General features: G+C 43.2%; 1 protein-coding gene across 4 annotated transcripts; it reads right to left on the minus strand.

The window, feature by feature from the left end:
• Window positions 1-425: 425 nt before the first annotated feature.
• On the minus strand, window positions 426-22,427 carry Zkscan8 (zinc finger with KRAB and SCAN domains 8). Of its 4 annotated transcripts, none has more exons than XM_029553735.1 (7): window positions 22,279-22,427; window positions 17,322-17,823; window positions 15,985-16,126; window positions 13,072-13,160; window positions 12,667-12,787; window positions 11,516-11,559; window positions 426-702 (listed from the first exon to the last, which is right to left on the minus strand). In XM_029553735.1, exons 2-7 carry the CDS (start codon window positions 17,739-17,741, stop codon window positions 598-600), a joined length of 921 nt encoding a protein of 306 aa, XP_029409595.1. In that variant the 5' UTR covers window positions 17,742-17,823; window positions 22,279-22,427; the 3' UTR covers window positions 426-597. The 4 variants fall into 4 exon arrangements, with proteins under 4 accessions (XP_029409595.1, XP_029409596.1, XP_029409593.1 ...); XM_029553736.1 differs by lacking the exon at window positions 426-702 and adding an exon at window positions 8,781-9,998 and having other exon boundaries at window positions 22,279-22,426; XM_029553733.1 differs by lacking the exon at window positions 426-702 and having other exon boundaries at window positions 10,572-11,559; window positions 22,279-22,426.
• Between the last annotated feature and the right edge of the window lie 3,802 nt (window positions 22,428-26,229).

Raw genomic sequence — 26,229 nt, forward strand, 5'->3', positions numbered from 1 at the left:
GAAAGGAGCCCGCAGCACATGATCCCGAGCTGCATGAGCTGTCCGGTCGTGAAGGGGCTTCCACTTTGCATAACAGAGGCTCCCAACACCCCCACCGCTTTGCCATGACCTGCCTATTAAATGTATCCACCAATGTATTTGAAATGTGTCTTGATTTATGACTTTTATTTGTTATGTTGCTATAAAAACTCCATAAAATTGTTACCACGTTGGAACATGGAATTTGAGGTAACCTGAATCTGTGTTCCTGGACCATGACCACTCATATTTGGCTCCAGAATAAATTCTTATCCCCTTTGAGGTGAGAGTTATGCTTTTACGCTGACAAGACGGGGGTGGGGGGTGGGGGGAGGAACGAGACTGAATAGCCCCATGACACACATATTTTAAGATGACTTGATAGATAACCTATCCCTTCCTTCCTACTTCTGGGTTCATCCAACTCCTTGACGTCCATCCAGTTTAACCCCTCTCTCACAGGCACCCAGGCACTCCAACCATCTGGCAGTGCTGCTCCCTCACCCACAAATGCTGTTCTCCAGGGCGGATGGGCAGCAGCTGTCCTTGGCTGATGTCAGCTGAGCTGCTGGAGTGAGCTCAGAGTGTTGGCCTTAAGTTTGTTAACAGAATCCTTGGGACCACTGAAACCAGCTTGTTGGAGAGCAATTCACTGATTCCTTTTGAGAGCTTTTCAGAACACTTCTGTAAAAGAAGCATTTAAAAAAATTATTATTCAAAGGAACACGCAAAGACTGCCAAAGTTGTTACACTAAACACACCAAGGGAGAAAGATGGACAATATTAAATACAGGGTTAATTGCAAAGGGCAGTGAGGTAACATGCTGGGGCAGCAGGTTCAGCAGCAGCATCTCTGGAAAGAGGGTTTGGTTTGGATGGGGTGACAGCTACAGGGAAGGGTGCCCACTGACAAGCTGAATTAGTCTATTTTTCATTCTAAAAGAAATGGCATGGGCACGAGAGGTGGAGGTGGGAGAGGAAGCAAGCCTCTCCTGAATTTAGAGCTGATGCTATTTTCCCATGATTTCCAGGCCCCCTCCTTGTGTTTGGAAAATGAACTGAAGTCTGATGGATAGCGTGACCAACTGTGTCAGACGTGCACTTGCATCTCTAACTCCCACAGCAGTAAATATTGAGAAAAACCTTTCAGAGGATGCATTTGGGTGCAACCTCCATGTCTGCTGCATGTCCAGAGGACCCTTACATTGCATTCCTCTGAGGTTGCAATATGTAACATAAGGAACTCCTACTCACGTTGGAAACACAAAGATAGTTGAGCTCAGATATGCAGGAAAGCATTCATGAACTCCCAGACCTTCTGTGAGGCAAAAATAACATAATTCCAGCAAGGGACCAGGTGCCCAGAAAGCTCTGGGCCTGGCCTGGCTTCCCCTTGGGTTAGTGTAGACTGGTGCTTCCTTTTCCTGGCTCTGTGGTTGCTGTCCAAATTCAGTTCTGCTCTGCAACCTGTCTCTGGCCATCCACAAGGTTCAGATTTCTTACTATACCATCCACAAGTGTTTTTTGTTTCCTGGATTTTACCAAACTAAAAACACCATTGACTCTTGAGATTTAAAGTCATTAGAGCTGTTAAACATCTGTAGCAGGGCCCCACTGCAGCCGCAGATGCTGTAGTGATCTTGTGTGCCCTTTCGAAGACAGGCAGACCAGGTGTAATTTCAAAACATAGTTTTGCTGCAAAATCTCTCATTACTCAAGATTTTTAACTTAAGACATCACAGCCAATGTGCTGGTTTGAACTCACAAACTGCTAAAAAGAGTAATTCCTAAAATGAATTATTTAGGGAGTCATGAGTTCATCCTGTGGCAGAGCATGGGTTTAGAACATAATAGTCAGGGGTTGTGCACGACTTTAATCTCAGCACTGAGGAGGCAGAGGCAAGCAGACCTCTGAGTTTCAGGTCAGCATGGGCTACACAGTGAATTCCAGGTGAGCCAAGGCTACACAGTGAGACTCTTGTCACCTTCCCTCCCCTCTCCAAGGCCCTAAACATCTCAAACAACCCAAACCCAAACCCAATCAAATCAAACTAAAACCAGAAATATAAAAAAAGCAAAATATACACTTAATGGGTGACTCAATGAAGGTCAGTTGACCTCTGTGGCCCTCCAATTTCTGAACAGGTTGGCACCCTAGATGATAACAGCAACCATTCTTTAGATTATTAATAATTTAAATTAGAGAAATGCAGTTCTTTGGTGTTTACATCAACTGCTTTGTTAGCCTTGGAGTTGATCCTTCCTAAACTTGAAGTACACTGAGCTGCAAATGGAGACTAGTGTTTTAAGAAGCTGGCTTTGCAACTATGAATTTAGGGAGCCACACTGCCTGTGCTGGGTAGCTTTAGTTGTCAACTTGACACACCTGGGTAGGAGGAGCCTCATCAACTGGGGAATTGCCTCTACTGAACTGGCCTGTGGCTATGTCTGTTGGGTATTTTCTTGACTATTGAGTGATGTGGGAGGGCCCAGCCTACTAAGGGTGGTACCACCCCTGGGCAGGTTGTTCTGTATTGTATAAGAAAGGAGGTTGAGCATGGGGCAGGGGAGCAAGTCAGTAAGCAGCGTTCCTCCATGGCCTATGCTTCAGCTGCCTCCAGGTTTCTGCCCTAAGTTCCTATCTTGGGCTTCCTGATGAACTGTGACCCAGGAGATGTAAGCTGAATAAACCCTTTCCTCCCCAAGTTGGTATTTGTCAGAATGTTTTGTCACAGCAATTGAAAGCAAACTAGAACACTGCCTTAGACACTCATGCCTTCTCAGCAGGATAGTGTTAAAAAAAACCCTTAGGGCAGGGCTCAAGGGATGGTTTAGCAGTTAAAGAACATTGGCTGCTCTTAAAGATCCAGGTTCAGTTCCCAGCACACACACGTGGTGGCTAACAACCATCTGTAACTCCAGTTCCAGGGGATCCGACACCCTCTTCGCTCCTCTGTGGGAACTGCATGTGCGTGGTACACTTACATACACACACACACATTTGTATAAGAAAGATAAAACCAAAACCAAAAAAATCAAAACCAAAACAACCCTTCAGGGCCAAGGGTTCTATTTGCAAACAGAACATTCTAGTTTGTGGTTTGCTTGGAGAAACGGTGGTTATTCCTTTCTAGCGGCAGCCTGAGTGTTGGTGGTCTTGTTCCCAAAGCTAAAGCTTTGATAAATTAGTCACTCTCCCCTTGCTGGAGACCCTCCACACTGCATTTCATCTTTGTTGGCAGTAAGACAAGATGTGGAAGGCTGGCCGACTTGACTTCCACACTTGGATTGCTGCCTGGCATGGGATGGTGGCAGACCTGATGTTGAAGGTAACCTTAAAACATCATCAACAGGCACAAAAGCGCATTTAGGAAGCTTTTTTTTTTGCAGCACAGGCCATCAAACTCAGGGCACTTGTGCATGCTAGGCAACTGCTATACTTTGGAGTTACACCCCTAGCCTGAGCTTCTTGTGTTACATAGCAGTGGTATAATGAATGTCTAAATGACTAGTAAAGAGAACTCTAAATGTTCCCCCAAAAGAATTAAAAATGCGAGGTGACAGATGTGCCAATCACTCTCATCTAATACTTACGCGTTGTACATATGTATTCAAATGTCACATGCTACCCCATAAAAATGCAGTTTCTATGTGTCAGTTAAAAACAGCACTAACAATATTTATTCAAAATTTTCTTTATTTTAAAATATTTTTGTGTATGGGTGTTTTGCCTGCATGTATGTTTAAGTGCACCATATGCATAAAATGCTTATGAAGGTCAGAAGAGGGCATCGGATCCCTTTGAACTGGAGTTACTGATGGTTGTTAGCTGCCATGTGGGTGCTGGAAACCAAACCAGGTCCTCTATAATAGAGTAACCAGTGCTCTTAACCACTGAGCCATCTCTCCAGCACTACTAACAAAATTTTAAAACATTCTGACATGATGCTGTAAAGTCCAAACGTTACAGCTTTTTTCTTTAACACTTTTACCACAAACTGAACATGTACACACGATTCTGTCACAGCTTGGTTTTGTTGTGAAGGATACCCTCAGTTTGCAGGATGTGTAAAGGCACACAGGACTCCAGCCACTAAATGCCTGTAGCATAAAGGAAGCTGGTGTTTGTAGAGTGATGAACATGAGCTTGGGCCAAAGAGTAATCCAGGGAGAAAAGAACCCCAACTGCCCACTAACGGTGCCCACTAAAATGACTCCAGACATAGATAAAATTCTCCCAGGGATAACCATTAAGCAAACACCAAAGTCCAATTTTCAAGCACCTTCTATGCCTGTAACTTTAACAGAATAGTTGTGGCCACTGTTGTTTTCTTTTTCTCTGTTTTGGAGACAGGGTCTCGAGCAGTCTAGGCTGGACTCAAACTGTTTACATAGCAGGGAATAATTCTAAACTCAATCTTTTTACCTCTACGCCCCAAGAGCTGGGATTACACACAGGAAGCACTGCACACAGCTTGTTTCCTGTTTTCTTTCTTAACTCATAAATAAGTCTGGCTAAATGAAACTTTTTATACACACCATCCTAGAATTTTCTTTAGGCTTTATTCTGGTAAAGGTTAATCTCGACGTACCATACTTTACTGAGATAGTTCTGTACTTTAAAAAATTTTTAAAAATATTTTATTTTTATTTTATGTGTATGAATGTATTGCCTATGTGTGTGTGAGTGCACCCGTGTCATGCAATGCTGCGAAGGTCAGAAGAAGGCTTTGGATTTTCCTGGAACTGGAGTTAAGGATGGGTCGTAGCTGCATGTGGGTGCTGGGAATTGAACCCGGGTCCTCTATAAGAGCAGTCAGTGCTCTTAACTGCTGAACCATCTCTGCAGCCCCAGTTCTGTACTTTTTGAGTGCATTGAATTGCAAGACACATCCTTGAAAACCCTTAAAATTTGCAGATAACATCACAAATAAACCACACAATAATGCAACAAGCATTTATTAAACACCTACTGTGTGCTCAGCACTGTACTAGGCACTAGAGGGTACAGTGATACAAATGTTAGTTATTATTCCTGCCCTCAAGGAGCTTACAGTTTAATTCTGGAAATAAATACAAATGTGAAACTGTAATACAGACAGCTAGAAAACAATTACAGAGCAACATATTAATAATTGCATGGATCACAGTATAAACTTCAAAGTTAAGTGTTGGGGCAGCACAGAAAAGGGGGAGGTGTGAGGTGCAGTCCATCAGGGAATCTCACTCACAAGACATAAAGGAAGCTAGGTTTCGCAGAGAGTGATGAACACAAGCCAGGGCCAAAGGGAAATCCAAGTAAAAAAGAACAGCATGGAAAAGGCACGGAGGCAAGGGCTTGGAAGACAGCAGTAGGCAGCTGTAGGAGGTCTGAGGGTGATGAACAGGTCAGCACGTTATAGAGTAAGGAAGGTCGGAAGATTAAGCATGGAGGGAAGGTGAGGAAACAACACTGCTCTGTTAAGAGTTACCTCCTGAAAGCTGAGTAAAAGCAAGATACTGTGAAAATGAATGGGAGTTTGAGAGCTGTTGGCAGTGTTGTACAAGATGGAGATTCTGAGAGGAAGGAAAACTGGAAAGATAGTAATTTGGGTCCACATGACATGGATCTGTGTGGAAGGCCATAAGGGGGTAACAGAAATGTAAAACAGACGAAAGGATAAGAAAAACCAAGCCTCAAGAAGACTTAAGAGTTAGCTCAACAAGATTTTGGCCTGGAGAGTGGAGGGCAGAAAAGGATGAAATAACTTCACAGTTGGGAAGAGAAACACGAAGGGTAATGGTCCTGTTGGGGGAACAGCAGACAAGCAACGCAGCTTGTGTAAAAGGAAAATGCAGACTGAGGGAGAAGAGTTATGAGTTGTTTTCCAAATGCTGGGGTGCGTAGGGAATCTACGGAAAATGCCCACGGAGTAAGATGGCACACACAGTGGGAATGTGAAGTCACTTGAAGACAGGAAGCAACAAGATGGATAAATAGGGTTACACAGAGAAAGAGAGGCTATTCTTAGCATGGGCTTAGCATGGGGGAGAAAAAAAACTAATAAAGAGAAGCCAGATGAAGAAAAATGACCTAAAAAGATTCCATAAGCCAAAGAAAGGAGAAGAAATACTCCTGAAGAGCAGGGGAATTCCACAGCACGAAACAAATGAGGCTGAGGATAAGAACTTAAAAAGCCACTCGTCCGTTGGCCATTCCATAGCATTCTGCAGAATTCTGACAATGACAGCCAGTAAGCAAAGGTTTTAAGAGTTCAGGCGGAAACTGGTTAAAAACGACCAACATGTTTGAAAACCAGGAAAGTAGGAGCAACAGCACAGGGCTAGAAATGAGCAGGAAGCCTGAGGGTTTCCCACTGTCGGCTGTGGGTTAGCTAACACCACCATCCTAACTGCCATCTGACCAGTCTGGAATCTAGATCTTCATTTCCTTCCATAATTCTTCTTTCCTTGGGCAGTTTACAGAGAAATGTGAATCTCTAAGTTGTTATTTGTTTTGTCTTCTATGTGTTTCATTGATATAATTTAATTCTCTTGAACTAAAAGCATTGAGTGTAAACATCTTTAACATGGTTTAACCCCAAAACTTTTAACCAGTTTTCTAGTAATTGCAATGGATTTGTACTACATTACACACTGAGCCAGTGTCTCTGATGACCAAAGATACATGGTGTTAAAAGGGCTGGACAGCTTCAATATTCACTGTAGGTAATGAAGCACAGTGGTCAGCACAGGCTCCAGCAACAGACAGATTGGTTAGAATCTGTTCTGACACTTACTGGTTATGTGATGTTCGTCAGCTCTCCGGCCTCTACTTCATTAGCTATAAAATCTGGCATGCTGCAATAACAGCAATCTTCAGTAGGATAAATGTTTAACTTAGGGTTTGGAACACAACAAATGCTCAGAATATACCAGCCATTATAACCTGATAGCTTAGAAACAGGGCAAAGCTAAACTGATCCATGTTGGAATCAACCACCACATTCTCAAATGGCCGTCCTGCCGTCTCAGGGCTATGCCGGATGGCAACTGAATTAGGAAGAACCATTTTATCATGCCAGCTCCTAAAATGAGAAGCTGGGATGGGAGAAGAAAGTACTGGTGAATAACTCATTTCAGATTAAAGCACAAGAACAAGAGGCTAGAGACATGGCTCAGAGGTCGAGAGCATGTATTATTCTTACAGAGGACCCGAGCAATTCCTAGAAACTATCCCAGGCAGTTCTCAACTCCCTGCACTCCAGCTCCTGGGGAATCTAACATCTCTGGCTTACTCAGGTACCTATACTCACATGCACATTGCCACACACAGACAAACACATATACACACAAATAAAAATCAAAATAAGAGGCTGAAAAATAGAATGTGCAGGATAAAGGAGCCAAATGCATGCCAGTCATAGTTAAGAGCTCAAAATAATGTCATGTAGATTGATCGGTAATATTTCAATGCTCCGTGAACTCAGATTAAGAATGGCTTCTATATATCTTAAAAGAATTCAGTCTTTTCTTATATGCCATTTGGCTATTTCTATACACATGCTGAATCAGTTGTGGTAACTCACTTTTAAAATTTTAACTATGTGTATGTGTACATGTCTGGGTGAGGGTATGTGCATATGAGTGCAAGTGCCCAGAGACCAGAGGTGTTGGATTCCCGCTTGAGCTGGAGTTACAGGCAGTCATGTGCTGCCCGATGTGAGTGCTGGGAAGAGAGCACTGGTCCTCTGCAGGAACAGTAGCGATCTTAACCTCCGAGCCATCTCTCCAGCCCTGATAATTTAAAAAAAAAATTTGTTCTTTTTATTTTATGTGTATGAGTGTATTGCTTGCATGTATGTAAGTACCTGTATCACGCAATGCCTGCAGAGATCAGAAGTGGGTGTTGGATGCCCTGGAACTGGAGTTATGGACGGTTATGAGCCACCATGTGGATGCTGAGAACTAAACCTAGGTCCCCTGCAAGAGCAGCCAGTGCTCTGCTCCAATTTTTTTAAGACAACATCTCACTATGTAGCTCTGGCTGGCCATCTACCTCTGCTTCCCTCTGCTGGGATTAAAGGTGTGAACCACCATGCCCGGTTTCAATAACTCATTTTAAAATTACAGTCTTTTCTCACATCCACCTCACTATAACATTAAGCTTCCTAGACATTTTCTCTGAACTTCTGCCAGATACTTAGTAATTCTGAGACTGAAGTAATCGGATATATATTACTAGGGGTACTAATGCTAAATTAGCAATTTATTGGAAATGAAGGCAAGTGTTCCTAAAAAGTATATTCTAGGAGTAGGTATGTATACAGACATGTGCACACATACATTTATTTTCCCTCTGACAGTGTACCCATCCTGTATTACTTCTGCACACAAGGCATCACTGGCTTCAGGCAGAATTCATATATCCTATAGAAAGGGTAAGGCACATCTGAAGTGAGAAGCAAAATCACAACAAGGGTAGATTTACCTGTTTTTAGTTTCTTAAAAATTTTTAGACCCTGTCTGGAAAAAAAAAAAAAAAAGTTATTGGGGCTAGAGAGAGGGCTCAGTTCTAGCAGTTAAGTTCGTACTGCTTGCAGAGACTTTAGGGATATTAGGAATGGTAATCTTTGTTAAAAGAAAAAAACAAAAACAGAAAAGAAGAAAAAGGACTATTCTGACCAGTGACACTAAGATGACAAGTGATGATTAAGTACTAACAGCTCAAGGAAGCACACAGTAGATAACCTTGTTGTCCGTGGTCAAAGGGGTTAGGAATGGTAATCTTTGTTAAAAAGAAAAAAACAAAAACAGAAAAGAAGAAAAAGGACTATTCTGACCAGTGACACTAAGATGACAAGTGATGATTAAGTACTAACAGCTCAAGGAAGCACACAGTAGATAACCTTGTTGTCCGTGGTCAAAGGGGACTTGGGTGGTACAGAGATATTAGAAAAGGAACTTACAGTCTTAAGTGTGGACTTCTGTGAGGTCATAAAAAACACACTTGCTCCTTTTATGGTACAGTCACAGAATGAAATTCTCTCGGAGATTTTATCAAAACCTACCTTTGTGTGTTCTGAATAAGATTAATGGGATAATTTTAAGTATGAAGATGTTGGAAAACAAGTTATTCAATTCCAAGCCCATTAAGTAAGCATCTAATCAAATGGACAAACATGAAATGTGATTAATAGTAACAGATGGTTTTCTTACAGTCTAGTAAATAAGAATTCTAAAAATCTTCCAAATATTTGGAAGCACAGTAGCACTATTGGAATAATAGTACTTGAGAGTAAGCATTTTAGCAAGTGCTTACTAAGTAGTAAGTACAAAGGACCCAACTGAAAGGGGACCCCAGTTTTGGATGCATAAGACCTGGCGTGTAGGTTTAAAACCAGTCTCATTTCTTCATACAATACCTGGTGACAACATGTCTTTGTTTGTAGACGACGGATGGAGTACACCAGAATTCAGAATCAGGCACAGTGAGGTAAGGTATCTGCCAGATTCCCACTGTGGGTATTAAAGCTATACAAATGGCAGGACACAGATGGAAGCTGATGAGAGGTGCTGAGGCCCTCTGAGAAGGCGGATCTAGGGTGACATGTAGTCAGCAGTTCGCACAAGCTAACAGGAACTTGAGGGCAGTACTGTGAGGTGCATTATCTGTGAAGATTTTTATGTCTTTTCCAAGCACTTCTGTCTCTTTATGACACCGTAACTAGGACAGTGCAAATATCTTTTGTACCACGGTGTACAGTGGGGAGGTGGAAGGAGAATCAGAAGTTACCTTGAGGTACAACTATCCACGCTCAAGAATAGCCAGGCTGAGTCTCCACTCACCTCTTTCTCTGCATCACTCTCACAATCACCACTAACGCGTCCACTTCCTTTGCTGACACAGGTACTGAGACTGGGGGTGATGAAGGTATGTACAGATGCTCAGTGACTCAATGGAGTCAGTAAGGGTGCCAAATGAAGAAAATGCTGGAATGCTGTTAAAATATAGCATTGAGTTTGCAGAGAAATATGGATTTCTACCAACTAGAGGTTTTAGAAGAAAACAAACACTTGAACATAAATATGCTAAGTTTCTATAAAAAACTTCCCTCTGACTAGGGTATTAGAAAGCTAAGTACAAATATAAGTCTCACTGAAAGGTTGCCTTGGATTCAAGCAGCTTCTTAGGTTAGGATTTATAAGCGCCCCTTCAGAGGGATGAGAGATGGGGACCACAGGAGATGGCAAGAAGCAGAGGGGCTTGGAGCCTCTCTCAAGCCTACGGCTACTCATCTGAAAGACAAAGTATAGTGCTTCAAGTCAAAACTAGCAACTTACTCTAGCGCTGTTAAAGTTCTGAAGACTGTATTAAGCTGCTGGGAGCTCTCGCTTCATCAGATATTCAAAGACAGCTAAGCTAATCAACCTGTATCAAGGCATTGGGCCCAAACTACTGAAGAGCTATTTGTAACTTTGTTCTCACTACAGATACTTCCACTAAACAACAAACTTCTTGCCTTTTTCACTGGACCTTTCTACCAGTGCATGGTTTCTATTTTGCTAATTAATGTTCAAACTACAACCAAAGCTTTCCCTAAACTCCTGTGGTCTCAGGTTTTTCTCCACTGTGGATTCTTTGATGTCGAATGAGACTCGATCTCTGAATAAAGGCTTTCCCACACTCATTGCACTGATAAGGCTTCTCCCCTGTATGTATTCTCAGATGCTGAATGAGGCCAGTGTTACCATTAAAAGCTTTCCCACATTCTTTACACTTATAGGGTCTTTCTCCAGTGTGGATTCTCTGATGTTCAATGAGGCCTGACTTCTGACTGAAGGCCCTCCCACACTCATTGCATTTGTAGGGTTTCTCCCCAGTGTGGCTCCTCTGATGGCCAATAAGATGTGAGCTTCGCCTGAAGGTTTTCCCACACTCATCACACTCATAGGGCTTCTCCCCAGTGTGAATTCTCTGATGTCCAATGAGGTGTGAACTGTGACTGAAAGCTTTCCCACATTCATTACATTCATAGGGTCTCTCTCCACTGTGGATTCTCTGGTGCAAAATAAGGCCTGCACTCTGACTGAAGGCCTTCCCACACTGATTACACTGATAGGGCTTCTCCCCAGTGTGGATTCTCTGATGCAAGATCAAGCCTGTGTTCTGACTGAAGGCTTTACCACATTCCTTACAGTGATAACGCTTCACTTTGTTGTGGATATCCTGATGGGAAAGAAGGGCTGACCTGTAACTGAAGGCTTTACCACATACATTACACTGATAGGGCTTCTCCCCAGTGTGGATTCTCCAGTGGCGAACAAGGCCTGAGCTCTGAGCAAAGCTTTTCCCACATTCATCACATTTATGCCGTCTCTCTTGGGTGGGATTTCCCCGCTGCCTCTCTAATCTGCCCAGAAGGTCTTGGGTGTCTCCATGCTCAAGACCCCTGATAACATCCCCGTTGCACTTGGCAGCTGTCTCTCCATGGGTATGGACTCCGGCAGGTATTACCTGTTCTGAAGCTGATCCCTTGTTCTCACTCCTGGTCTCACCACCTGAAATAAACATGGAGCAATTAATCATCCTGGATGGCACTTTCTTTTCTTTTTGAAAAAAGTTTATTTTAGATATGTTTTTAGATATGTGTGTTGAATGTGTGTACATGTGCCCTCAGAGGCCAGAAGAGGGTGTTGGATCCCCTGGAGCTAGAGTTAAAGGTGGTTGTGAGCTGCTTGACATGGGTCCTGAGAACCAAACTCAGGTCCTCTGGAAGAGCAGCAAATGCTCTTAACCATCTCTAATGCTCTGAGCCATCTCTGCAACCCCTCAATGTTTCTATTATCTATGCTAGGAGAAACGAAATGAAGAGGGAGGAAAAGAAGTCCACATGGAATCTACAAGTAAATAAAGACTTCTCTATTCAAAATAGCTTCATAATAGGGGGAGACATACAGGTTAATCAAGCAGAAGTACCAGAGGCCAACTGGGGAAGAAGTGCCGGGAAGAGAGTAAAGTTGGGAAGGGACCAATTAAGAAGCAGAGGCTAGGAGTGGGAGGAGCTAAGGAGCTAAAGGATTACTAAGTGGGAGAGAAATATGCAAATGTACCAAACAGTCCTAAAAGGAGTGGAAGTACAATAGACTTCTGTGACCAAAAAAGCCCTAAGCCAGGGTCCAGTGGGAACTGAGAGAAGAAATGTGTGAACTCAGTGAGTACCACAGAGATGCCAATTTCTGACTGGAAAACAGTACTCAGGTACAAACTACAGAATTCTTGCATCAGAGAATACAATGTTTCAGTTTAAAACTCAAGAAGGCTCAAATCTGCATCCATCTCTTGAATCCTAAGTTTCTTTTGAGGCTTTATTAAAAAGTTTTCTTTTTACTCATGTGTATGTGTACCACACATGTGCAGGTCCCCACAGAGGCCAGGAAAGGGTGTTGGATCCTGGAGTTGGAGTTATAGGTGGTTATGAGGTGCCTATGGAGTTTCTGGGAACAGAACTCTGGTCCTCTGGAAGAATAGGAAGCACTCTTATCCACTGAGCCAGCTCTACAGCCCTGATCCTGAGTTCAAGTATGTCCTCCAGAAATCTCATAAAGCTATCAGAAACATTAACAAACAAAAAAATCTTAAATTATAATAACCACAGCTCTCCTTACCCAGGGAGAACATGTTGTAATTCTCAGGTCTGTTTTCTCTATTCGGATCCTTCTGTGATGGGTCAAGAAGCCACTCCTCTCGAATAAGAGACACAGCCATGTCTTCGATCTTTTCCAAAGTCTGAAATAAAACAAGACTCTCATTTGGGGCCTGGAAAGGCTCCACAGTGCAAACCTAGGGTGTATGTCAGAAGAGGACAGAGGGGCAGGAATGTGCTAGGTAATGGGATCTGAACAGCTGGGAGGTAGAGAAAAGTGCACTAGATTTATTGGGAGAAAATCAAAGATCAATTTCTCATTAAGCAAGAGTTTAGTTATTAAATAGGCACTGCTACAGACAGTCATTGACATGCCACAGCACTGTCAATTAGGGATGGGCTTTTAGTTCGAAGGAGCACAACTCACCTGGAACCCTGCTGTGAGAAGTGAGGCTGCCATCTTATCTCCAGAACTTCCTTTCTGGGAAGGAGCAGGACTCTGAGAAGAAGACATGGCTAAGGGGAGAAAGGAGCCGTGAACAGACCAGCCTTGTATGGCTGTGGGTGTCAGCATTCACTCCTCCCTAATTATTTTTATCCCAGCATATACATAGGCCAAGGATTTTGCACAAAAAGTGCTGACATCTGGGCCCGTATCTATGGTTCCCACAGAACATATGCACTTTAATGCCCTTGAACTTCATTTAAAGGCAAGGGGCTGGAGAGATTATTCAGAGGACCTGGATTAGTTTCCTAGCACCCACATGGCAGCTAACAATTATCTGTAACTCCAGTCCTGGGGGATCTGACACCCTCTTCTGGCCTCCAAGAGCACTGTATGATATGGATGAACTTACATGCAGGCAAAACACTCATACACATAAGATAAAAATAATAAATACATACCAAATTGTACAGGTATAGTATTCTTTTAGATTCTGATGGTCTAGCAAACTGAATACAAGAACCAACCTACTGCTATTAATTGTTACCTTTCTGATGTATGCCATGGCTGCCAGTGTCTACTTACCATGGATATTAAGCATCTTATCACCCAAATCAACATTATAATTGGCCACCATATGTCTTGGGCAACAAGATTTAGGACTTTAGAAAAGAATCATATTATTCAGTGTTTCTATGCGCATTCTTTGGAAATATTAAAAATTCACAGCCTTTTGGCTAATATCAAGTACAATACTGAAGGCCCATTTATATGCTAGGTGGGGTGGCATATGTGGGTCATCCAGCAACTGTGGCAGAGGCAGGAGCACCACAGATATGAGCCCAGCCTGACTCACACTGGAAGCTCCAGGCCAGTCAGCAGTACAAAGAGACCGTTTCAAAAGGCAAAAAATAAAACAAAAATTCATTTATATAAAACAAAATGCTATAAATCTCATAAATGAAAAATGTGGGGGAAGATGAGCTAGAAGTATCTTGTTCTGTAGAAAATAAGGTAATTTTTGAAATACGATGAACAAATGTCAGGGAGACACAGAAGGCAGACTTAAGGGCTGTGCCGGGCCGAATCTGAGATGACTTAAGCGTTAAAACAAAAAGACAGTAAGAGAATGTTTTTGGAAGAATTTATACATCCATGTTGGTAAACAGTAGTAATAAAATGAAGCACTGGGGACAGAGCTAGGTGGTAGAGTATTTCCCTTGGATGAGTAAGGCCCTGAGTTAGGTCCCCAGCACCCTTGTATAGCTTCAGGTCTACAACCCCAATGTTTGCAATCGGAGGGGGGAGGAGCAGAGACAGGCAGATCCTGGTCAGCCAGTCTACCTGAAGTGATGAACTCCAGGTTCAGTGAGACCCTGTCTCAGAAAATAAGACAGATGGGCCTGCAAGAGGATTCTGGGTAAAAATGCTTTCTGTGCAATCCTGATGACCCAAATTTAATCCCTGGAACCTAGAGATGGAAGGACAGAACCAACTCCTGAAGAAAGCTGTCCTCTGATGTCCAGGCACACACGCGCATGTACACATACATACACACACACACACACACACACACACACACACACACACACACCTTAAAATGGAAAGAAGTGACTGTTCTTTAAAAGTAACACCACATCAATGTAGAAGGAATGACAGAAAACCCTTTGTTAGCTGGTTCAACAATCACTCAGTTAAGAAGTAACAATAAAATAGAAAAGGAAACATCAATAAATATTAAAACTACTGTTTTATCAACAAATTGGATAGGGACTAGGATCTTTACACAGCCGTATAACTATTTCCCCATAAACTACTTTTTAATTGTAAAGGGAAAAATAGTAACTTTGCAGAGATAACCTAGCAAGATTAACCTTAATCAACTCATCAAAGATAACATCTCAATAATGAAATTTCTGGAGTGTCCTACCAAGTACATACAACTTAAATATGAGAAAATATCAAGTGGTCCCAAGTCTGTAGCCATTCTACAAAAAACTAACCTGTATTATTTAAAATTGCTAAGATCATGAGAAGACTGAGAAAGAACACCAAATTAAAGGAGACTAAAGAGATTTATGACTAACTGTGCACTGTGGTCTTTGGCTGGACTCCGGACCAGAAAAAACTTTGAGACCACTGGCAAAACCGGAGTATGCACTGTGGACTAGATTGGTATTACGCCAACATTTTGACTCTTAACGGTGCTCATCTTCCTGTTGCTGTCTAGAAAATGCTCCAATTAAAGGAATGCATGTCAAGAATTTGCAAATAAAATGGTATGATACTAACAAAATCTAAAAAATGTCTGCAGTAAATGTACTGGGATAACAAATATGTGACTACATAAAAAGAACCCAGGTTCTGTGTTGTACATCTACCACTAGAGCTGACAGCCAGTAGTGACGTCTACTGTTGTGGACACTGTCCTCTGGGCCTCTGGGTCACTGCCCTCCTGAATTCCCAGCAGCTTTTTGGGCCTATTAACCTCTGCCATGGAGGGTCAGGGGATCATGAGACCCCTCCTCTTCCTGAGTGGTTAGTGGGGAAGGATCACAAGCCTTCATATGGGCAGTTAATTGTTGCTGGGAAAGAGACACTTTCTTCAATAGTATAGCTAAGCTGCCATGTTCCTATCAATAATCCTTGACCCTGACCTTAATTAAACTCACTGGTTCACCAAGCTAGACTTTGGTCAATGCTTGGTGCCCTAGCTGGGGTGAACAGATGTTTGTTCTTTTCCATAGGAAAAGTCACACAATACTTTCATTGACATATTTCTGGAGACTGGGACTACTCTGTACATGATGCTAGTTCCTGGGTTGGATGGGTATCACAAATATGTCTTTTTCCTTCTGCTTTCCCCATCTTTACTGGTGATATCTGCCTTCTCACCTCTCTGCTGTGGCCTCTGGGGCACTAAAGGGTTATGCTTGGCTGTCACAGGCAGAAGCTGAGTACTTGGAGGTTCTGGTGGAGGTTCCGAAGGCATCACTTCCTCCCAGAGAACCCTGTGCTCATGTGCACGAGCTGGGACCTGGAAATAATGGAACATCTAGGTTACAAGGAATTCTTCTGAGAAATGAACAGGGTAAGAGAGCCAATGACTCACTGACAGGGGTTCATGCTTGGGAAAGCAAGTACTGGAATCTCACTTCTTAGGGCAGCACAAAACACTACTACAGAATAGCACAGAGAAAGGCTTTGTTTCTGCTCAGCACTAAAGGAAAGGTTTCTGTTGATGTCTCTTCTGCTACATCAAGCACCAACTCCAGGATGAGAGAAAGAACAACAAAGAAAAAAACTACAGCATGACCATATAGTACCAAAACACCCTTCTGATTAAGTGCTAGGAGTCTGTGTTCTAGGAGACAGTCATTTTTACTTATCTGAGTGAGGTAGGCAGGCACTGGGAGTAGTTTAGCAAACTTCACTTGTTTCTGTGCTGTGCACACAGAGCCAACCCTCTCTGAACACTGCACCTAGCAACCTGTTAGCAACCAAGGACCCCCACTCATATCCACACCCTACTCTGAACAACGGAATAAGGTTCTATTCCCCTTAACAACCATGAAACTTAGACATAGTCCACTTAGTCATATTCCAGTTCTCTGTGGGTAACAAAGGTAAGGCACTGATCAAGCCTAGACTGGTTTTGGGGAACATGAGCAATGAGGCAAAACTGTGTACGATGAGATAGTGGGATACCCCCACTATCCTCCTTAGCAACCCAACTCCTTCTCTTTAACTCCATAAATGGAAGTCCCAAACAGTAACCAAGGCCTTTGGGTACCCTCACTTACATGGCCCACTGTCACTCTTCTGACAACATAGCTCTGATTTGTATCACTGCTTTGATTTTGAATAGTTTTCTTGCTATGTTTGCAATCTGTGTAGGGCTTTTAATTTCTTGAACGAGAGGTCAGAAACACCTGGCAGCCCTGAACTACCAGTAACATGGAAAGCCCTGAAAAAATTCTCTAAGCTCTCTGTGTATCACGCTCCCATCTAATAAACAAGGACAATGAAACAACTGTCTGGCCTTACGTGGATATAAAAAGGACTATATCCTTTACAAAATCAAAAGGAAATCCACAAGTATATTATGTAGTACATGCTAATCATTTTCATCCTCATTCAACAGAAACCAGTTCATGGAACTTATTCCCACGGTGTGGCCAACTTCTCCACCCTGTTCCAGAACTTCAGCCACAGTGCACACAGCTACTTACTGGCCGTCCCAGGATGTCAATCTGCCTTTCCAAGTCCTCCAACAGGGTCACCACCTCTTCTCCATCCTCTAGCTGGTGTTCCTTAACCAGAGTCTGCAGCTCCTCAGGCAGGATGGTCAGGAACTGCTCCAGAACCAGCAGCTCCAGAATCTGCTCTTTGGTGTTCAAGTCTGGACGAAGCCACTGATGGCAAAGTGCCCGGAGTTGGATCAGAGCTTCCCGGGGTCCCAGTGTCTCCTGGTAGCGCAACTGCCTGAAGCGCAGGCGAAACAGCTCTTGGCCAGGAGCGTGATTTTCCTGAAGGCTAGATTCCTCTTCCCAGCCATGATCCTCCTCTACCTTGACGATGACAAGGTCCTCTTCAGAGGCCTGGGCTGGTGGAGATGGGGCTGAAGAAGGTTTTCTTGATTCTGTAGCCATTTAGGGCCAAAAAGCTCAGAAGGCTTCCTTCCTCTACCTTCTTTGTTTTCCTAAAGACCTTCTGAGGGCCTCCAGGATACTTCTTCCAGAAGAGAAAATGATAGTGTTACGGCAAGGCAAACATCACAGGAACTTACCAAGATAAGCTCCCCCTCACAACATGGACTTCATGGCTCAGCTATTTAAACGACCCTCTTCACTGTTCCAGAAACACACCTCCTAAAATCATGTGCCAAACCCTCCCAGGGAGTAATCCCTTCTTTCTGCTTTCCCTGTGTAGGGCTTTCCCTGTGTAGGGTTGTGGAGGATGGAGACATGGAGACTGTGTATTTAATTCAGGTGACCCTCAGTACTACTCGGCTAACTCCTGGTAGCACCTTGTATACCAGCTACACATCACTGCTTCTACATACTTCGGCTCCCACCCTTTCCCTTGTTCTCAACAGACAAGATTAGTTTCCATACAATGTGGCACAAAGAACTCTTCTAACACTGTCCTCTTGTCTGCCTGTGCTCCCTATCGACCTCCCCATCTCCAGGCTGACTTCTACCTTGGACTCCATCTCTTAGTCATAGAAACTGATTTAGAGCAGTGTCTCTGCAAGGAACCAGGATGCTTTATCAACATTCACACTGCCAAAATCACACACCATACGCTGACCTTCCAGAATGTTATAGAAATGAAATACAGTATTTTGAGTCTGACATATTTCACTGAGCAGAACACTCATGGTATTAATCAATATTACATCAGTTTATTCATTATGCAAATGTTTTTCCATTCTCTACCTGGTGAGATGAGCTGTTTTTAGTTTTTGATAATGACGAAACCCACAACGAACATGCACATACATGTTCTTGTCTGAGTAGTTTTTACTCCACTAGTACAAAACCCAGAAGCAAAATTTTTAAGTCCTAAGTTTATGTAAGAACTGCCAATTGTTTTCCAAACTGGCTATATTTTGCATTCCACTGGCACTTGACACTGTTTTCCTCTAAGTTTTGCCTATTCCAATAGGCGTGTGGTAATGTGTCATGCTTTTAACTTGTTTCCTATCGATGCTGAGGGTCTTTTGTCATCTGTTTATCTTTGTGAGGTATCTATTTGAAACTTTCAGCTGTTCCTTCTTTTGCTGTTTGGTTGGTTTTGACAGGGTCTCACTATATAATACCCCAAGCTCGTACTCGAGCCTCCTAAGTGCTGGGATAACAGGCGTGTGCCACCTCACCCAGCTGTATTTACTAAAGAGTTAGGTTTCGTTGAGACAGGGTCTTGCTAAGTAGGTCAGTCTCGTGGCACTCACTGTGTAGCCCAGGCTGATCTTGAATTTGTGATCCTCTTGGCTCTGTCTCTCAGTACTGGGATTATATGCATGTGACATCATGCCCAGCACAATATTAGTTTGTAATTGAGGGTCTTTTATTCCTTAAAGATTTGAGAATTCCTTCTATAGTCTGTATACAGGACCTTTATGATTTACAAATAGTGATTCCCTTTCATTCTTTTAACTGGCTTTTGAAGAAGACATCTGTAATTTTTTGAAGTCTAGTTCACTGAAATGTTAAAGAATTGTGCCTTTGATGCCAAATCTAAGAAATGTTTGCTTACTTCCACATCAAAAAGATTTTCTTCTAAAAGCTTAATAGTTTTACTTTTTGTTCTATGTTCTGTTTTGAATTAAGTTCAGCACAGAGTTTGGGGTGTGGATGGAGATTCCCCCTCCTTGAATACAGATGTCAATTTGCTTTGGTACCATTTGCAGAAGGGATGATTCTAATGTACTGAATTGTCTTTTTATCTCTGTCAAAAGATTATAATGTGGGCCTATTTCTGGCATCTCTAATGTTACCTTGACCTACAAGTCTCCTTTCATTGATACAAAACAGACTTGATGGTTGTGTAGAGAGAAGAGCTATGTGACCACACAGTCAGAGAGGAGAAGAGCATGGCTGTAAACACCCTGACTGGGACTTCCAATCTCACTGATGTAAAAGAACACATTTTTCAGTATTAAGACACAGAGTTTGTGATACACTTATACTAGACCCAAGGCACAAACATTTGGTCTGGGAGACTTCTAACAAATACATGGAACGGTATTGTTCAAGAGGGCAAGCAAAAGCTAGCAGGGTGTGCTAGGTGCCGCATATTCACAGCCATTTCTGATGGCTGTCTCATCTCATCTATTCCACTGAACTATTTACTCTGGAGCTCAGTGGTCAATCAGGAGCAATTCATCTTCCCATCCCTAGCCAAGGACCTTTGTCTAGTTGGAAACATCTTTGGTTGTCACAACTGGGGTATGAGATGACACTAGTACCCAGTATCTAGAAACCAAGTATGATACTAAATGCCCTGGGATGCAAAACACAGTCAAAGCTGATCACACATGGTTCTTGACGTGAATCTTCACAGCAATGTCTCTTTATCTTTTAGGGTTTTTGGGGGAGAGGTCATGGGATTCCCAATCTAATGAAAACAAAGACACTGTCTCCAGAAAGACAACTAACAGTACAAAGTATTGCATTGTATTTCAACAGAATTTATATACTTGATATCCAAGAATATCAGGAAGGTTAAAAAAATCCATTTATAGAAGAGGAAGGGAATTTGCAAATTATCTTCAGAGTTCAACAAGACTGAGAATAGTCTGCAGGGTAAACTACAGGATTGGAAGAACCAAGCAGCAAGAGACTAGGTTTAGTACGGCTACTGACATCCGTCTGTTCATGGGCTGTTGCTGTACAAAGACATGGTGGGATGTGCTACAATAATGAGATTTAAGAGAAGAATGAACTTGGGAAAGGATATGAGAATGTAATACTATACATTTATATTCTTACATGTTTTGTTATGAATTTTCCTAAAATCAAGGCTCATTTTCACAGTCAATTATTTTCAACAGAAATTATCAAATGTTTAAATGTGAAGTGAGTAACACCCAAGAACTGTCCTGCTGTTGTGGTAGTAAATGAATAGTGACCTGGTAGAAGCCATCCAATCATCAGACTTGTTCACATTTTATGCCAAACTATCCAGCAGTTCTTGTCCCTCACCAATCTGATTTTATTTTCTGTTATTGATAGGATCTTACTATGTAGCACAGGCTGGCTCTTGCTTAGCTGCCTAAGAACTGGGATTACAGGCATAAACCACCAGGTATGGTCCTTTCATTCTTTTCAGTGGCCAATATTACACTTTTTAAAGTCTCTCCTCCAATCAGCAAGTTTTTCAGAATTAAAATCTATAACTGAACAGGAAATTGGTTCACTAGTTTCTTCTCTAATAGTTTTGTGTGTATATGTTATATTGTTGGTAAGCACCTGTGGGTAAGGACTGATTCTTAACCTCTTCTCTTTAAAGAACATCTAGTCAGGTTTATTAATAAATGAATTTTAAAAAGATAACTTTAAACTTCTGGCTCTCAAATATTACAGTCTTGTGAATTAAAGATGGTACAACTCAGCTTGAACAGTATCATTTTTTTCAATAGATGTAGAAGGAAATGTATTTTCCATTCACATTAAGCCCAAATTGAGTTACGTTTGGGAGAGAAATGCAAACCACAAGACAATTTCCAGGCTTTAGATATCAAAGGTGGGTGAGATGAATATTATACTTTGTAGTTATCTCAAATTGCATTGACTGAATGGTTTTTCTTTTAGAGATTTCTATGAAGGTATTTTAATACAGGCTTAAGCAAGAGGGTTAGGAGAAAAAGAGGCACTCAGCAAAAAGACATACTCAAGTGTAGGAAAGAGTGCCTCAAAGGAGATGGAAGTTTTTAACATCTACCACAATTTATTTAACTGCAACAGACCCTCAAAACATGTGCATTTGCTAAAATAATGACTGCTGCATAACCACATTCCAGTGAACTGGTCAAATATAAGTACGTTTTGAGACAGTGGTCAAAGTCTTAGTCTGACAAAGATTACTCAGGGCTGACGGGTTTTGGAATCGAGAACCCTAATCCAGTTCTCAAGCCTATTTCATGTCGCTTTAGCAACTCAAGTACGCAAAGTATTCTGCATACGGTTTTCTATCCGCCCAGAAGTACTGAAAATGTCTCTTCTGCACAATTATCCAGCCAGCAGACCACTGTTCCCTGAATAAACTTAAGGGGGAGGGGGCGGGGGGAAAAACAAAAAACAAAAAGCCAGGTGTGGTGGTGCACACCTTTGATCCCAGCACTTGGAGGCAGAGGCAGGCGGACCTCTGTGAGTTCGAGGCCAGCCTGGTCTACACAGCGAGTTGCAGGCCAACTAGGGCTACATAGTGATAGCCTACTTTATTTATCCATAGATATCTGAGTCTTCAAAAGCAAAATGCATCTGTAAAAAATGGAAGTTTTTGTTGCGGAACGCAAAACCGCTAACTGAAACAATTCAGACCGAATGCAAAACACAGAGAACGATGGGCTGAGCAAGAGCGGCCCCACAAAGGTTCCCACGGAAAAGTTGGGGGCCGACTTGACCCGCGGCGCGCGCCTCCTCCGCCCACAGCGCGCCGGGGGCCCAGCCCGCCCGCACTCACCTGCGCTCCGCACGTGGCCCGGGGCGCAGCGAGGCCACACAGGCCCGGGGCAGACGCGCCGCACGCGGCCTCGGCCGAGCCCTCCGGCCCTAACTTCCAGCTCGCAGAGCCGCAGCAGCCAGCACGCATCTTGCCCACAGCCACTTCCGGAGGCGCTCTAGGAAGCCCGGAGGTCTGACAACTCTATGGTCTGCCGGCGGAGGATGGACGCCGGCTCCTCCCGCGGCGGCTGGCGGCGTGGACAGCGAGTGACGCAACTTGATACCTCCTCGCTTCTGCCTGGTAGTTGAGGGAGTGGCGGCGCCGCACGAACTCTGGGCCTCCGAGGTAACCCTGTTTATGAATGACGCCAGTCCTCCAACATACACTGCTGATAGGGGAACTGAGTCCTCTGTGGTCGTGCATCTTACACCGTGAAGTAGTCAAAGGTAGTTCCAATCGAATCTAAATCCCCTTTGTATCTTTGAGTATTTGCTACCTATCTTAAGGAGCTGCCGTCTGTTAGAAAACTTGCTTTCCCCTTAGCTTTTAAAATGCAGAGTCTACGGTGTAAGCTCCAGGAATAGATCCTACTTTTAAGCCAAGGTTGGAGAACATTCACTATGTACCTGTCGAGTAAAATCTTGTTTTAACTTTTTAGACTAGTGTAGTCTCTGAGGCAGAGGTTGTGAGAAACGTCTTTGGTTGTTTTGGTTTCGTTTCCATCCCTTTAGTGGTTTGTCCTAACCATTTTTTCTCAGTTTGCAGGAACCTCTGCACAATTCACTTAATCTCCCATGTTTCTAGCCATAAACGTTTTGTCGACCCACCAGGATCAGGTCTTAGTAGTCCGAATTTAAGGGTTTTACCATTTAATCACTGCTACCAACTGAGCTATAGTCTCAGCCCAAAACTGCTCTTTTGGGTGTGTCCGCGGGCCGGCAGGTGGAGTCAGGTGTCCTCTTCGGTAGCTCTCCACGATAATTTTGAGATAGGGCCTCTCGCTGAACCCAGAGCTCACTTGTTAGGCTAGATTGGCTGACCAAGCTCCAGGGATCCTCTTGTTTCCAGCCTTTCAGCACTGGGATTGGTCTGCTGATGACCAGAACTCGGATTCTCATGAGCAACTGCCCCAGCTCGCTGAACCTCTTACATGTGTTTCTTCATTAGATCTTACTTTTATTCATATTGTCCCCTGCTCAAGGGGTGCAGTCTGGGCTACACTCCATCTTTCCTTCAAAGGTCTGGCTCCCATTTCACTTTAACAGAACGCTTCTAATAACCCAGTTCTTTTAAAATGAGAAAACTGCAGACAGGCAATACAGAGGACAGAATGTGACTCATTTCAAGTTCAGGTTGGAAGTGAAACAGACCTACTTCCTCTCCCTCCCAAGAACTAACTCAATAGTGCAATCGAAGGATGCTTTACTGGATCAGAAAATTTAAGGAATTTTTGGAAAATAGCACTTAGAATCAGATTGAGCTACATTCCGATCAGACTGGGAGCTGCAGAGGCAACACCAGGGCCAGGTGTGCATCTGCAGTGGTGCCCTGAAGAAGTTCTGACCTGACAATGAACAACTGCAAAGGGCAAGAGGGGGTCATTTATTTTAAGACAGTGTGGCAGCTGCACATCCCTCCTTTGTAGAGGAGAGGTGCAGCTTTTGTCTTCTGGCTACAGCCTGGTTTCTGCTTTGTAAAGCAAACGGGGAGAGCGCTTACTGGGAAGATGCATCCGAAAATACAGAATATAAGGTGTCTCTAGACCTTGTTACATTTATTTCTGTGTATATGTGTGTAGGCCTGTACACTTGCCACAGCATGTGTGTGGGGATCTGGAGACAATTTTTTGGGAGTTGGTTTTCTCCTTTCACAGGTTCTGGGATCTAACTGAATGGAATCTGGGTCCTCTGGAGTGATGACTCAGCAGGTAAAAGCATTGGCTGCTCTTGCAGAGGACCTGGGTTCAGGACCCAGCACCCACATGGCAGCTAACAACCACCTGTAACTCGAGTTCCAGGGGATCTGATACCCTCTTCTGGCTTCTGAGGGTACTGGACAAATGTAGTGCACTTATACACATGCAGGAAAAGCACTCATAAAATAAAAATAGTTATCATTTTGAGACAGGATCTTGTGTATTCTATAGTAGCCTCAAACTCCAGATGTTCAAGATGACCTTGAACTTACAATCTTCCTGCCTTTACCTCCCAAGTTCTGGAATTGTAGGTATTAGCTGCCACATCAGTTTATGTGGTGCTGGGGAATGAACTCAGGACTTCATGCATGCAAGGCACTTTACTGAGCTACATCCCTAGACAGTGTTCAAACTTAAAATGTAGTTCTTCAGTTGACTATTACATTTCAGGTGCTTAGTAAGTCCAGGTACCTCGTGGCTACTGTCAGACAACAGGTCTGGGTGGACTCTGCCTACACTCATGGTTAAGTCAAGGGGTAGAGGAGAGGGAAGCACCAGAAGTGTAGAAGAAGGAAGAAAAAGGTCTGCCTAAATGCAGGGTGCGCTTTTTATGCAAATCACATATCTGAGGACAGATTTCTCTGATTCGTACTAGTAGGACTTTACAAAGTAGACTTAAAATTTTTAAAAAGATTTTTGTTTGTGAGTGTTTGCCAGCATGTATGTGTGTATGTGTGCAGTGCCCTCAGGGGTATCGGATCCCTTGGAACTGGAGTTGTGGATAGTTGTGAGCCTCTGTGTAGGTACTGGAACTGAACCCAGGTATTCTGGAAAAGCAGCAAGTGCTTTCAACCAAGGAGCCATCTCTCCAGCCCCTCCACCTTATTCTTTGAGACAGGTTCTCTCACTGAACGGTGATCCTGATCATTATTGGTTCCTCAGGACTGGCTGGCCAGCAAGCCCCATGGATCCTCTTGTCTACCCCTCCTATCCCCTGGGATTACAGTTATGCACCACCATCCCCAGCTTCTTTACTTGGGTGATGGAGACTGAACTCAGGTCCTTGTGCTAGTGAAGCAAGCATTTCTACCAACTGAGCATCTTCCCAGCCCCTAACCTATACTAGATGACCCACTGCCTTAAATATGATTGATGTTAATGTATTAGAAGTGTCTCTTCTGCCTCCTGAGATGGATCAGTTCGTGAGCAGTGTTATCAAACGAGGCTATGTTACGCAGTGGCTCCCTCCTGTGTGTACTAGCTCCCTTTCTGCCTTTCCATCACATGGTGACATAGTGAGGGGCCCTCACCATGATACAGGTTGTAATGGTGTTAGGATGCTTCAGCCACCAGATCTGTGAGCCACAATCAGTCTCTTATGGTACAAATTACAATAGAAACAAAGAATAGACTAAAACAGCTTCCTGACTCAAAAAAAATTTCTTTTTAAAAACCCACTAGTTTCCACCTGTCCCATGGGAGAGAGCAGTCCCCCATACAATTACTGTCCTGTCTGTGAAAACTTACAGAACACTGTGAATGTGTATGGTACAACCCTTCAAGAAAGTACCTTCTGCTGGAGAGATGGATTAGCAGAGCTGCTCTTGCACAGACATGGACTTGGTTTCCAGCACCCATGTGGCAGCTAACAACTGTCTATAACTCCAATTCCAGGGGACCAATGCCTTCTTCTGGCCTCTGGGGGGTACTGTACACATGGCTGCACTTATACACATGAGACAAAATGCTCATCCTCATATTAAAAAAAGAAGAGCTGGGTGTGGTGGTGCATACCTTTTATCCCAGCACTGGGGAGGTAGAGGTGGGTGGATTTCTGAGATTGAGGCCAGCCTGATCTACTTAGTGCATTCCAGGGCAGTTGGAAGACCCTGACTCAAAAAAAAAAAGAAAGAAAGAAAGAAAAAAAAGAACCCTCCTTTCCATCTTCCAGTTCATGAACAAGTGCTATACATCCAGGATGGCTTTGTTAGGAACCAGAGAGTCTGACTTTAGTGTTCAAAATGGCCTGTCTTCTTTCTGGTAACTACCTGTGG

Source organism: Nannospalax galili, unplaced genomic scaffold (assembly GCF_000622305.1).
Source record: "Nannospalax galili isolate Female #2095 unplaced genomic scaffold, S.galili_v1.0 scaffold2324, whole genome shotgun sequence".
Taxonomy (NCBI): domain Eukaryota; kingdom Metazoa; phylum Chordata; class Mammalia; order Rodentia; family Spalacidae; genus Nannospalax; species Nannospalax galili.

Bases quoted from the DNA above. Each gene is read 5' to 3' on its own strand.
- Zkscan8 (XM_029553733.1), bottom strand. From the start codon at position 17,741: ATGGCTACAGAATCAAGAAAACCTTCTTCAGCCCCATCTCCACCAGCC. The intron at 16,127-17,321 runs GTAAGTAGCTGT...CATTATTTCCAG, and splicing joins TTGACATCCTGGGACGGCCA to GTCCCAGCTCGTGCACATGA. The intron at 12,788-13,071 runs GTGAGTTGTGCT...GTTTTATTTCAG, and splicing joins TTCTCACAGCAGGGTTCCAG to ACTTTGGAAAAGATCGAAGA.